This window comes from Micromys minutus, assembly GCF_963924665.1.
Source record: "Micromys minutus genome assembly, chromosome: 2".
In the NCBI taxonomy this organism is placed as follows: Eukaryota; Metazoa; Chordata; class Mammalia; order Rodentia; family Muridae; genus Micromys; species Micromys minutus.
In genome coordinates, this window is record NC_137971.1 from 50,905,166 (window position 1) to 50,917,550 (window position 12,385).

The 12,385-nt window shown below is 46.9% G+C and overlaps 1 protein-coding gene across 1 annotated transcript; it reads left to right on the forward strand.

The window, feature by feature from the left end:
• The first annotated feature begins 5,776 nt into the window (after positions 1 to 5,776).
• On the forward strand, positions 5,777 to 8,330 carry COX8A (cytochrome c oxidase subunit 8A). The gene is made up of 2 exons (XM_080911576.1): positions 5,777 to 5,962; positions 8,008 to 8,330. The coding sequence occupies exons 1-2, from the start codon at positions 5,849 to 5,851 to the stop codon at positions 8,101 to 8,103; spliced, it is 210 nt and encodes a 69-aa protein (XP_080767702.1). The 5' UTR covers positions 5,777 to 5,848; the 3' UTR covers positions 8,104 to 8,330.
• The last annotated feature ends 4,055 nt before the right edge of the window (positions 8,331 to 12,385 follow it).

Consider the following 12,385-nt stretch of genomic DNA (forward strand, 5'->3'; position numbering starts at 1 on the left):
GTGGCTCTCTATTGCCTGCTTAGGTTCCTAAACCAGTTAGTTCTGTTCTAACAGTGAGCTAAGCCCTGTTCTCTGCCTCCTGCTGGATTTTACCAGGATGCTGTTTGGCCCTATGTTGTATATCCAGGGTAAACTATCCTGGTGTCTTTCTGCTGTCTCTCACCTAGAAAGTCAGTTTCGTCTGGATGTAAAGAGGGCCAGACACCCTCATACTCGGGGAGAACCTCAGAGCACGTCCTTTCTGCCGGCCTCCTGCAAGCAGCCCTCTTGCCAGCTAAGGTTGTGTTTGTGCCATTCATGCTGAGGAAAGTTAGGAGCCATAGCTGAGGTTCTTCCATAACAGCTCCAGATCAGATCTGGGAGGTGGCTGAGGGCGGGAGCAACAGCAGGACTTTGCTGTGCTGGCCACGGCATCTGATGGGCCGGAGGACAGGACACCTGGTGTTTCTCCAGGCTGTTTGTCCAGTGGTCTAGGGCCAGCTAGAATGGACACCTGGTCTCATTCTGGTCCCTATGTCTATCAGACACTGAGGGCAAGAGTGTGAAGCAGAAGTCAGAGCAATGAACCACCTACTTGGCCCATCCTCAAGGCCTGGTACCTCTTCCTACTTCCCTGTATAGGGAAGGGGCAACAGTAGAAGCCATCAGCTTGATGGGCAATCATAGGTGAGGAATGGTGTTCCTCATCCTTGCAGGAAACATAAATTACCCAGAATGCTAGAGGATTTGACAGTTTAAATGAGAATGTACCTTATAGGCTCAAGTTTGAATGCTTGGCCCCAAGTTGGTGGTGCCCTTTGGATATGTTTAGCAGGTGTAACCTTGTTAGAAGAGTTGTGTCATGGGGGATAGGCTTTGAAATTTCAGAGCTAGGTACCATCATTCCTGATTCTGGCTCTTTTTCTTTTTTAAAATTGAGATTTATTTATTTGTTTAATGTGAGTACACTGTAGCTGTCTTCAGACACACTGGAAAAGGGCATCAGATCCCATTACAGATGGTTGTGAACCCACGTGTGGTTGGTGGGAATTGAACTCAGACCTTTGGAAGAGCAGTCTTAACTGCTGAGCCATCTCTCCAGCCCCTTCTGTTTTTATTCTGTGTTTGGGATCAAGATAAGCTCTCACTGTCTTGTTCCATCCACCATACCTGTTACCTGCTGCCTCCACTCCATCTTCATGGTCTTTAACCATCCTGAACAGTAAGCCCAAATAAACTGCATCTTAATTTGCCTTGGTCATGGTGTTTTATCACAACTAGGAAAGTAATCACTACAGAGGGATCTATATAGCTGGACATGGTTCATGCCTGTAATCTAAGCACTGGGGGTGGGGGGCTGAAGTAGAAGGATTACCACAGTGAGTCCCAGGCCAGTCAGGGCTACAAGGGTGAAACCCTATATTAAACAAAAACAGCAATAACGATGGCAAAACCTGATGTACTATACTTTACCATCACCCTGGCACTGGGTGGCAGAGGCAGAAAAAGTGTTATAATTTGATGCCACCTGTGTCCACATAGCAAATGTCAGACCAGCCAGGTCTTGAAAATCAAAAAGTGTGAGAGATACCCATCCAAAATCCCTCTTTTATTGGAAACTTGATATATAGTTAAAAATGATAACAGTGCTAGAGAACAGGGCCTTTTTTGGTGCATGCTAGGCAATCATTCTATCAGCTTGAGCCTTACCCCAGGCACTTGTCTTCACTCAGTGGTGAATAATAAGAGTACTCGAGATCACTCAGCACTACTTGAGGCAGCGTGTTACTATGTGGTCCTGGCCGGTTTAGAACTGCTGTTCAAGCAAAATCATAACTGCCTGCCTCTTCCCGTGAATGCTGGGAATTTGAACATAGATCTGCACACAAATACTTTTAACTACTGAGCCATCTCCCTAATATATTTATTTACTTACTTTTGGGCAGGGAGCAATCTTGTTAAATAGCCAAAGCTGTTCTGGAACTTGAGGCAGTTTTTTGGCTTGGTCTCATTTGCAAGGACTATAGTCATGTGCTAGCATTGCAGTCTGTGCTTTGATGTCTGGCTTTTTCCTCCACACAGTACTCATGAGACCATTAGTACTGCCTTTTCCCCTACAGCAGGGTCTCACTATGTAGTGTTGGCTGGCTTGTTGTTGGTCTCTTCCCAAGTGCTGGGATTAAAGGTATGTTCTGTCATGCGTGGCCTTTGTTTAAAAAAGAAAGGAAGGAAGGAGAAGAAAGTCAACAACAAGAAACTTGGTATGTAGGACTTTTGCATATATGTCCATCTGTATACAATATTTGTGTAGTGCTCACATAATCCAAAAGGGAATATCAGATCCATTGGGACTAGAGTCACAGTTGTGAACTGTCACTTTTGGGCCCTGGGAATTGAACCTGGATCCTCTGGAAAAGCAGCCAGTGCTCTCAACCATTGAGTCATCTCTCCAGTACATTACTTTTGTCACTAGAGATTGAACCCTACGTATTGTGCATTCCAGCTGTAAGTACACTGTCACTGTCTTCAGACACTAGAAAAGGGTATCAGATCCCATTACAGATGGTTGTGAGCCACCATGTGGTTGCTGGGAATTGAACTCAGTATTTCTGGAAGAGCAGCCAGTGCTCTTAACCACTGAGCCATTTCTCCAGCCCTTTTTAGGGTATATTTATGCACAGACGTGTGTACGTACACATACTTGTACACACATGGAGGTAGAGGAAGGGAGACAGTACCCTCACTGAACCTTAAGCTTTCTTGTTTAAAGGCAAAGGATGGATGGCTGCTGGTCTATATACTCCCAGGTATTTTTTTGAAAAGGTTGGCTGCTAAGGGGATAAAGAAGGCAGAGCTGTTGGTATTAATTTAATATAAAACAAGCTCTGTTTCTGCTTTCTTACCTCACTGATGGGGTTCCAAGACAACCCTTGTCACAGGGGCCTAAAGAAACCCTGGAGCAGAGCCCAAAGCATTCTATCTTATTTCAAAGTCCCAATCTCCAAGGAAGCCTTCCTAAAGTGTTTCCAGGCTTGTCTCCTAGCTGTGCTTATACCTAGAACATATTCCCTTGTTTCCTCAACCCCAATAAGCCCAAGAAGCCAGTAGGAATGTCCTTGCCCAGTCCTCTTCCCAGTGATAGCAGCTCCAACCCTGACCCTAGGGATGGAAGTGAGGAATTTAGAAGCATCTGTTCAAGGCTGTTTGTCAGGGCTTAGGGAAAAGGCAAAGGCAGGGGGCCTAGTAACTAAGGATGGACCTAGACCCTGTTAATTTAGGGAACACATCCAGAGTAGGCACAAGATAGATGACCTCTAAGACACCCTAGATCTTTTGTCACCTTTCGCTTCCACTACCACCTCATCCAAGGAACTGGGGTTCCCTTCAGAGCTTTCCCTGTCTCTCCTCCATGCTCCCATCCTTACCACAGCCTTTGATACTTTTGACCTTGAATGTAAAATAAACTTCTGAAGTTGGAGTTGATGGATTCCTGTAATCCCAGCATCCAGGAGACTGGGCAGGGAGAGAGTACCAATGTGAAGGCAGCCTGGGCCATGGATCCCAGTTTGTCTCTGTGCATCTGACAACAAAGTTACAAACAAACAAAAACTCTGAACTCAAGGGCTAGGGTTGTACAGTTCATTTGGCCAAATTTTTCCATGAATCCCTGGGTTTGGTCCTCAGTCCTGTGTAAACTAGCATGGTGGTATAGGCATGTAATCCCAACAGTCAGGAGATAGTGGCAGGAATATCAGAAGTTCAAGGTCAGCCTGTACTACCTAGGGGTTCAATCCAAGGGCACATAAGACCTTGTTTAAACAGACAGATCCTTCCTAAATTCTAGAGACTCCTTTTTCTGCTCCAGCTGGTGTGCTGTTCAAAGTGTGGCCTCAGGGTACAAACCTCCTCTGGAATCCTGCTTGGCAGCCTCTTGGCTGCACATCCTGAGCAGCCTGTTTCCCTATTTTTAAAACACCACTGAAACACTAGCAACTAGCTTTGTGCTACTGTGAGGAAGACAGGTGGGAGTGTTTAGTTGGGTCCTGGCCCTAAGGTTCACCCTGACCCCTTTTTCTACTTTGCCTTTTGCCTCCTTGAAGCAATACATTCAAGTGTCTACAGATTTTCAGCCATTGGGAGACATTGTGGGTAACCAGACAGCTTCTACCTTAAGGTGTCTGGATAGAGACCTACCCTGTGACAGGCAACTGCTACCATAGCTGCTGCAGGATGTGGAAGAGGCAAAGGTTTGGAGTGGTCAGCACAGGTTTCCCGAGGCAGTGCCATCCAAAGACACTGCCTAATGGATGACTTTGTTGTTGTTGTTGATTTATTTATATACAGGGTCTATGTAGGCCTGGCTGTCACTATGTAGACCAATTTGGCCTTGAGCTCACAGGAATCTGCTTGCTTACCTCCCAAGTTCTTAGATTAAAGTTGTATACTGTCACTTCCCACAATAAACAGCAAATTTTTAGTCTCCGTAGATTTAAGTGCTTGCTTATTGTTATATCTTTCTTCTGAAGGATAAGAAACCTGTCTGCCTGTTCAGTACATTGTTTAGAACAGTTTCTGGCACACTATTGGGGCTGATGAGTATTGTTGAATGAAGAAATTTGTATCTGTATATGGAAGGCAGGGTGTTGAATGGGCATGATGAAAAGGAGGACAACAGGAAAGGTGTTCTAGGTAGAATGTAAAATGTCCAAAATCTGGAGAGGTGGAGGAGAGACCCAGGGGCAAAGACAGTCAAGGGATGTTGAGGAGTAAGACAGAAGAAGGGTGATATCCAGGACCAGGACTGCTCTGGAAAGCAATGGGCAGCCACTTGGTCAGGTATCTCTAGTAAAACAGGAATGAGGGACAGAAAGGAAGAGACAGAATAAAGGCAGAAGGGACACGGGGATGAAGAAAAGAAGGAGCACGGCACTGAGGGTATGAGTAGAAGCAGAACAATCAGGAGTTTAAGGTCATTCTCATCTATACCGTTTTAGGACAGCCTGGGTTACCAGAGACCTTAAAAAACCAAAATATCCTAACATACGCAAAAGGAGAGAATCAGAAGTTGAGAACAGTTAGCAGTGATGTGGAAATGGGTGTCTGAAAGGATAATGAAAAGAAAAGGGTGGTAATTTCCCACCAGCCTCAGGGCGCCGAGTGACCCCTCCCCTCCAGGAGGGAGTGTTCCAGTCTTATTTGGCCACAGTCCTGGCAGTTAAGTCTTACAATAGTAAATGACAGAAGTCTCGGGCTGGAGAGATAGCTCAGTGGTTAAAAGCACTCGCTGCTCTTGCAGAGGACCAACCAGTTCAGTTCAGTTCCCAGCACCCACATGACTGCTCACAATTGCCAGTAACCCCTGTTGCAGAGGATCTAACACCGTCTTTTGGCCTCTCTGCGTACTGCATGCAAGTGATGCATAGATGCACATGCATACAAAATATTCATAAAGTAAAATAAATGTTTTTTAAACTAGAGGCGTACTATTAGGAAGCTGAAGTCACTAGTTGAGTGCCGGCAGAGAGAGGATCCTAGTTATATGAACGAGGGAGGAGTTAAGTCAATAGACTTCTCGCTTGTGTGATTGGGTAGCTATACGTGTCATTCTCGAAGAGAGGGGAGGTGGGACAAAAGGTGTCTTATTTCTTCTCCCATCTGTGGTAGGGAGGGTACTGTGGGTTGGTAGTTTCGAGGAGCGCGCCAAAAACAGCCCAGGCGGGCGAGGGATTTGTCCTGACGTCATTTCCGAAATACTTCCGGGCTGCGGCGTCCGGCAACTTCAGCGCCGGAACTTCCGGCTGTTGCGGCCATCTTGACTTCCTGACCTTGGGCTTCAGCTGGTCCTTGTCTTTGGTCATTCCGCGCCGTCATGTCTGTCCTGACGCCTCTGCTGCTGAGGGGCCTGACCGGCTCGGCCCGGCGGCTTATGGTGCCGCGAGCTCAAGTCCACTCGAAGCCGGCGCGGGAGCAGCTCGGGGTTCTGGTGAGCGGGACGGACTGGGAGCAGGGAGATGGGCAAACTGGGGTAGCCTGCGACATTGGCTTGGCCTGTCTTCAAGGCGTGGATGAGACAAGTTGCTCGGCTACTCCTAAACCCTAGTTATTTTTCCCAAGTTCCTGAATCTCAGGTCAGCCTGTCAGTTTGTTTACTCGCTGCTCGACCTCTCTAAACCCGTTTCCCTTTACTATTTTGGGGGGGGGGGCAGGAAATACCTGGTAACTGGCAGCGACGTAATGGTTGTTACTGCTACTGTTTATTATCAAGGAAGGATGTGGAGTACCCACCAGGTCTTTGGGGTTCCTAGAAATTAGGAGCATTTAGATACTAGAACAATTTTTACTTTTAAGACATTTATTGAGACAGGGTCTTATGTAGCCCAGGGTGGCCATATTTGACTTTGAATCGATAATATCTTTAGTGCTTGGATTACAGGCACGTGCTACCACTTTTGGTTTGTGTGGTGCTGGAGATCAAACCGAGGGCTTTGTGTTAGGCAAGCACTCTCTCAAAAGCTACACCTCAGCCCATCACTCCCTTTTTTAGAGCTCTTCTGTTTTGTTTGGTTTTTTTTTTTTTTTTTTTTTTGGTTTTTTGTTTTTAAGATTTATTCATTTTATGTATATGAGTACACTGTAGCTGTCTTCAGACACACCAGAAGAGGGCATCAGATCCCATTACAGATGGTTGTGAGCCACCATGTGGTTGCTGGGAATTGAACTCAGGACCTTTGGAAGAGCAGTCAGTGCTCTTTCTTAACCACTGAGCCATCTCTCCAGCCCAGAGCTCTTCTGTTTTAAGTGACAATGGCTCCTGAGTCCAGACATCTGGTCATTGAATTAGGGGTAAAACCAGAGCATTGCCACTGAAGAAACAGTGACAACCAAGTCATGCCCTCTCTTACTCCCATTTAGTGGGAGGTTGAGGCATGAAAAAGCTCAGGAATTCAGACCAGTTGGCAACATAATGAGACCCTGTCTCAAAAACAAGAGCCTGGGAATTGGAGGGATGGCTCAACACGTTAAGAGCATTTGTTGCATAGTCTCATGAAGACTAGTTTGGGTCCCAGCACCCATGTAACAAGACAGGGCTTGTAACTTCAGCTCCAAAGTATCTGACATTCTCTTCTTTCCTGTGCAAGCATGTAAACACATACCTATGCTTACACACGTGCATCACACAAACATAGATAAAACACATCTTTAAAAGATACAAAAAAGTGAGCAGGGCAGTGGGGTATAGTCCAGCACATGCTACAGAGGCTGTGGATCTCTGAGTTCAAGCCTAGCCTGGTCTACAGATTAAGTTCCAGGACAGCCAGAGCTACAGAGAAACCCTGTCTCTGTAGACAACAAACAACAACAGAAGAAACTACAAAAAACAAGGACACAGGGAAATGGTTTATTTAGTTAAGTATTTGACTCACAATCATGATTTGAGTTTGACTATCCAGGGACAAGCTAGTCTTTAGCCCTAGTACTGGTAGTGGGAGAGGCAGAGAGCTCCTTGGAGCTCCCTGTTTAGCTTGTCTAGCCAAAACAGTGAGCTTCAGGTTTAGTGAAAAAACCTGTGGAGGGAGGGAGGGAGGGAGGGAGGGAGGGAGGAGAGAGAGAGAGAGAGAGAGAGAGAGAGAGAGAGAGAGAGAGAGAGAGAGAGAGAGAGCACTTTGGACTCCACCCACAGGCACAGAAAGAATGGAGTACATAGTAAGACTCCTAAGACTCCTGCCTGTGCACCCCCTGCTCCCCACAAATGAATAAATCTTTTTTAAAAAACCAAGGACCTTTAGTTCAAGGCTGAAGATGGGCTTGGTACAATGTTCCCTCCATCCTTCCTCTGTGTCTGTATCTCTCCCTCATATGTGGGGTATTGAACTCAGACTCAAGTTGCTTTCTTTACTGTGGGTCTGCTGGGCTTTGTGTAGTAGTCTATTTCACTGAGGGACTTCCCCATGCCTAAGGATTACCAGAACTCAGAGTGCCTACAGAATCCTTGCCCTGAGGGATCCTTCTTTCTTGTGCTCTATGTAGGATATGGCCATTGGGCTCACTTCCTGCTTCGTGTGTTGTCTTCTGCCTGCTGGCTGGGTCCTGTCACATCTGGAGAGCTACAAGAAGCGGGAATGAAGGGAGCTGTCTTCCCCTCACCCTTTGACTAGACCACTCTTGCCAGCCCACCTTGATCATGTTTCCTGCATTCCTGGCTGGCCTTCCCTGGGATCATGTATTCAATTCCAGTCACCTCTTCTGCAATCATGACTTCTCAATGTCTCCATGGTGACAACTGGGACCACATATATTGGTTCTGCCTGGTGGGGTCCCCCTTTGTAACAATAAAGTCTATTTAAACCGTGCTCCAGAAATACATCATGTCCTGCATTGGACTTCCGCCTCCACACAGAAACCGAGAATGGTGTTGGGTTAGAGTCCACAGAGGAACATCTGGCTGGTGCAGGCCCCAGTGCTGTCTAAGGTTTGTTAGGTGTGTCAGCTAACCCTTCATTTAAATGACTCTGCTTCTGGGAAACTTTGATGCTTATCCCTGTAAGTGCATATGTGCATGCATAGGCCTCCATCTTTAAGGCTAGCTTTGTAGTTGGGATCCTTTATAAAGCATCTTTCCTGGCTTGGGATATCCAGAAAGTGAAGGTGGTGGGTGGGGTGGTGAGGCCTCTGCGATATCTTGCAAGTAGGGCATGGTGCTAACCATGGCATTTTATGCTGGGCACTAACTACTGCCACTTTATGTCAAATTCAGAACCTCTTACTTTTAGCACTCTGTAAATGCTTATCAGCTGAGTGGTCTTCCTTGTACTTCCTCAGCATTTTGGGGGAGGAACCTGGGGAAGGGGCAGGAGGAGCTGAAGATGGTTTCTTTAGCCATGTGGTACATGTGAGGCAACACCTTCCAAGCTGGAATCCTGTCAGGATCTGTGAGGACCAGCACTCTGGCTCCCCAGAAAGTGAAATGGCTTTACCTCACTTTTCATGGTTTGCTCAATGACTTGGCTGACTTCCAGATAGACTCAGGACAGTATTCCTTGTGGCCATGAGGTTGGGACAGCTGCTGTGAGAGCTGAGACCCTACACAGCTTTCTAATGCCCTCTTTCTGGAAGCCTCGGGTAGAGCTGGCTCCCTCCCTCCCCTTTTCTCCTGGCCTTTCTGCATGGTGTGTGGTAATGCCTATATACCCAAGGCCTGGGTTGCTTCCTTAAGGTTAGGAAAGGACTCCCTACCTTCGGAGGGGCTGTTTCCTTGAACACAAACCAACTTTGGTGTCTTAAGATTGAAGGAATTGTGGACCAGCCTCCTGAACCTGGGGTCAGAGTGGAAGAGAATGCTTCAAGGTGGCCACAGCTTGGGATGCTGGCCAAGAGGAAGTATGCTACTGCTGAATCTCAAGGGCGCTCGCTGTGTGGTGACACATACCCAGCACTTGGACACTGAGGCTTGAGGATTCTGATTTCCAGACCAGCCTAAGCTACATAGTAAGACACTCACTTGAAAAAAAGAAAAAAGGGGCTGGAGAGATGGCTCAGTGGTTAAGAGGACTGACTGCTCTTCCTAGAGACTCTGAGTTCAAATCCCAGCAACCACATGGTGGCTCACAACCATCTGTGATGAGATCTGATGCCCTCTTCTGATGTCTGCGGTGTACTTATATATAATAAATACATGAATAAATCTTTAAAAAAAAAACCACAATAAATGAAGGGATGACCTCAAAAACCGCTTCTTGCCCAGTAGCTTCATAGCTGTCTCCATCACACTGGGACTCTCCTGTTCACAGAAGCTGAGTGGGGAGAAAGCTTGGGAGGCGTGGGGTGACAAGGGCCTTCTTTGCCTCTGCTGCCAGATGAGGGCTCACTTGTGTGAACCTATTTTGTTCATGAAGATTATACCTTGATCTTAGAGCCACAGGCTACCTTGAAGCAAGGATACATGCAGTACTGGAAGAATTTTGTTCCCGTTTCTATGGCAACATTACTGCTTTGCCAGGGATTAGTTATCTTGGGATTAGTTATCTCCTATTTTTGTGCCCTTGGAACTCAAGAAATAGAAGACAGACACCCTGTCACAGAAGAACTGCTCGAAACCAAAGTTCTGTCTTCAGTCAGTTCAGGCTGGAGGGAAGCCAAATGGCTTTAAGTTCCCAGATCCTGGTCTGAGCCCTTAAGTGGGCTTAATATTTTGGGGGTAGGGGTAGGCTTGGAGACTGAAGGAGGACTTAAGATTCCCACTGACTTATCCTGGTTGGATTCATCCTCACAGACCTGTAATCTGTCACCTTTCACTGTTGTCTTTCACCAAGTCAGGGATCCATCCTTAAATGGTCTCACAAAGTAAGGCTTTATACTCTGAGCCATATCTTGTGTTGTCTGATGTGTAATGGGATGGGCTGAGGGTTTGGACACTCCTGTGTGACCTTAGCAAGTCATTCAATCTTGTTTCAATTTTTAGCATGGCAAAATAAAGTGACAGGCAGGATAATGTCACAGCTCTTATCCCGAGAGCCCATGAAGTTATTTTAAATGGCCAAGGCGATTTTGCAGATGTGATTGAGGTTCTAGGCCTTGAGGTGAGATTATCCTGCATTATCTGGTGGCCTAGTGTGGTCACCAGATACACACTGCAAATAAACCCATGCTTGCTGGGTATCACTTTGTAGCTAAGGAATGCTGTGGCCAGAAGCTGAAAACAGTTTATTGCCCAAAGGATTGGAAGACTTGAGCAGCTGTGAGGATCTGGATTTGGCCAAGCAGCACGGAAAGGAAGAGATGGATTCCCTCTCAGATTCTGGAGTGGGCACAGCCTAAGGGCACCTTGATTTTAGTTCTCATCTCCAGAACTGAGTCCTTGGGACATGGGCCATCAGGACTGCTGTACCAGCTGATTCTCTGGGTGACACAGAATGAACTGCATGTAAGTGGATCCCTGTATTAGAGTTTCTATTCCTGTACAAACATCATGACCAAGAAGCAAGTTGAGGAGGAAAGGAGTTTATTCAGCTTACATTGTCCATATTGCTGTTCATCACCAAAGGAGGTCAGGAACTCATGCAGGTCAGGAAGCAGGAGCTGATGCAGAGGCCATGGAGGGATGTTACTTACTGGCTTGCTTCCCCTGGCTTGCTCAGCCTGCTTTCTTACAGAACCCAGGTCTAACAGCCCAGGGGTGGCACCACCCACAATAGGCTGGGCCTCCCCCCTTGATCACTAGTTGAGAAAGTGCCTTACAGCTGGATCTCATGAAAGCATTTCCTCAACTGAGGCTCCTTTCTCTGTGATAACTCCAGCTTGTGTCAAGTTGACACAAAACCAGCCAGTATAGTCCCCTACTAGGAGTGTGGGAAGAACTCATCTCATGCCACCTCGTCCCACTCCCCACTGCTTATGCTTCAGTGACTTGGATCCTACAGGTGACTGTCAACTCAGTTAACTACCCATAAGTCCAGCCCCTGCTCAGCTCTGCAGGCCTGGCCTGGTGGGCACAAGAGCACAATTTCAGATGTTTTTCTGGTGCTCACATGACCCTGCTCTTGCCCTACAAAACTCACATGTCTGCCCTAGAAAGGAAGGCCTACCCTCCCAAGGTCATGTCCCTTTTGTCCCGATCACTTACATGGCCTCATCATAGCTCTGACTATGGACATAGGTGGGCTGACATGTGGCAGAACTACATGGGAGGAGGCTTCTGTGCCATATTGCTCCTTTGCTGTCACCCACCCACCCTTCAACCTGTGTTGCCTATTATTGTTTTGAGACATGGTCTCATATACTCCAGCCTGGCTTCAAATTCCCTATGTAGCTGAAGATGACCACCTACTTTTTCTCTACATCCAGAGTGCTGGGATTAGAGGCAGGCAACAATACTATGCCCAATTTTTGTGTGTTAATGGGGATCAAATAAGGCTTTTGTATATGCCAGGCAAGCACTTTACCCATTGAGATATGTCTCTAGCCCATGGGGTCCGTTGCGCACGCGCGCGCGTGCACGCACACACACACACACACACATACACACACACACACACACACGCACACACACACTGTGTCTGACATAAGACATTTTCCTCAGTCACTCTTCACCTTATTTTTTTGAGGCCTGGTTCTCATTGGACCTGAAGCTTGCTGTATTGGCTAGATTGGCAGGACAGGATCCACTAGCAAACGCTTTTCCAGTGCTGGAGTTGCAGGTGCATGCTGTCATGCTCACTCAGCCTTATATGGATGTTGAGAATCAAACTCAGGTCCTGGGCTGGAGAGGTGGCTCAGCAGTTAAGAGCACTGACTGCTCTAACAGAGGTCCCAAGTTCAAATCCCAGCAACCACATGGTGGCTCACAACCATCTGTAATAGAATCTGATGCCCTCTTCTGGTATGTACAAAAAACAAAAAACCAACCAAC

Coding starts and splice junctions, on each gene's coding strand:
- COX8A (XM_080911576.1), top strand. CDS start 5,849: ATGTCTGTCCTGACGCCTCTGCTGCTGAGGGGCCTGACCGGCTCGGCC. Junction 5,963..8,007: donor GGGAGCAGCTCGGGGTTCTG/GTGAGCGGGACG, acceptor TGCTCTATGTAG/GATATGGCCATTGGGCTCAC.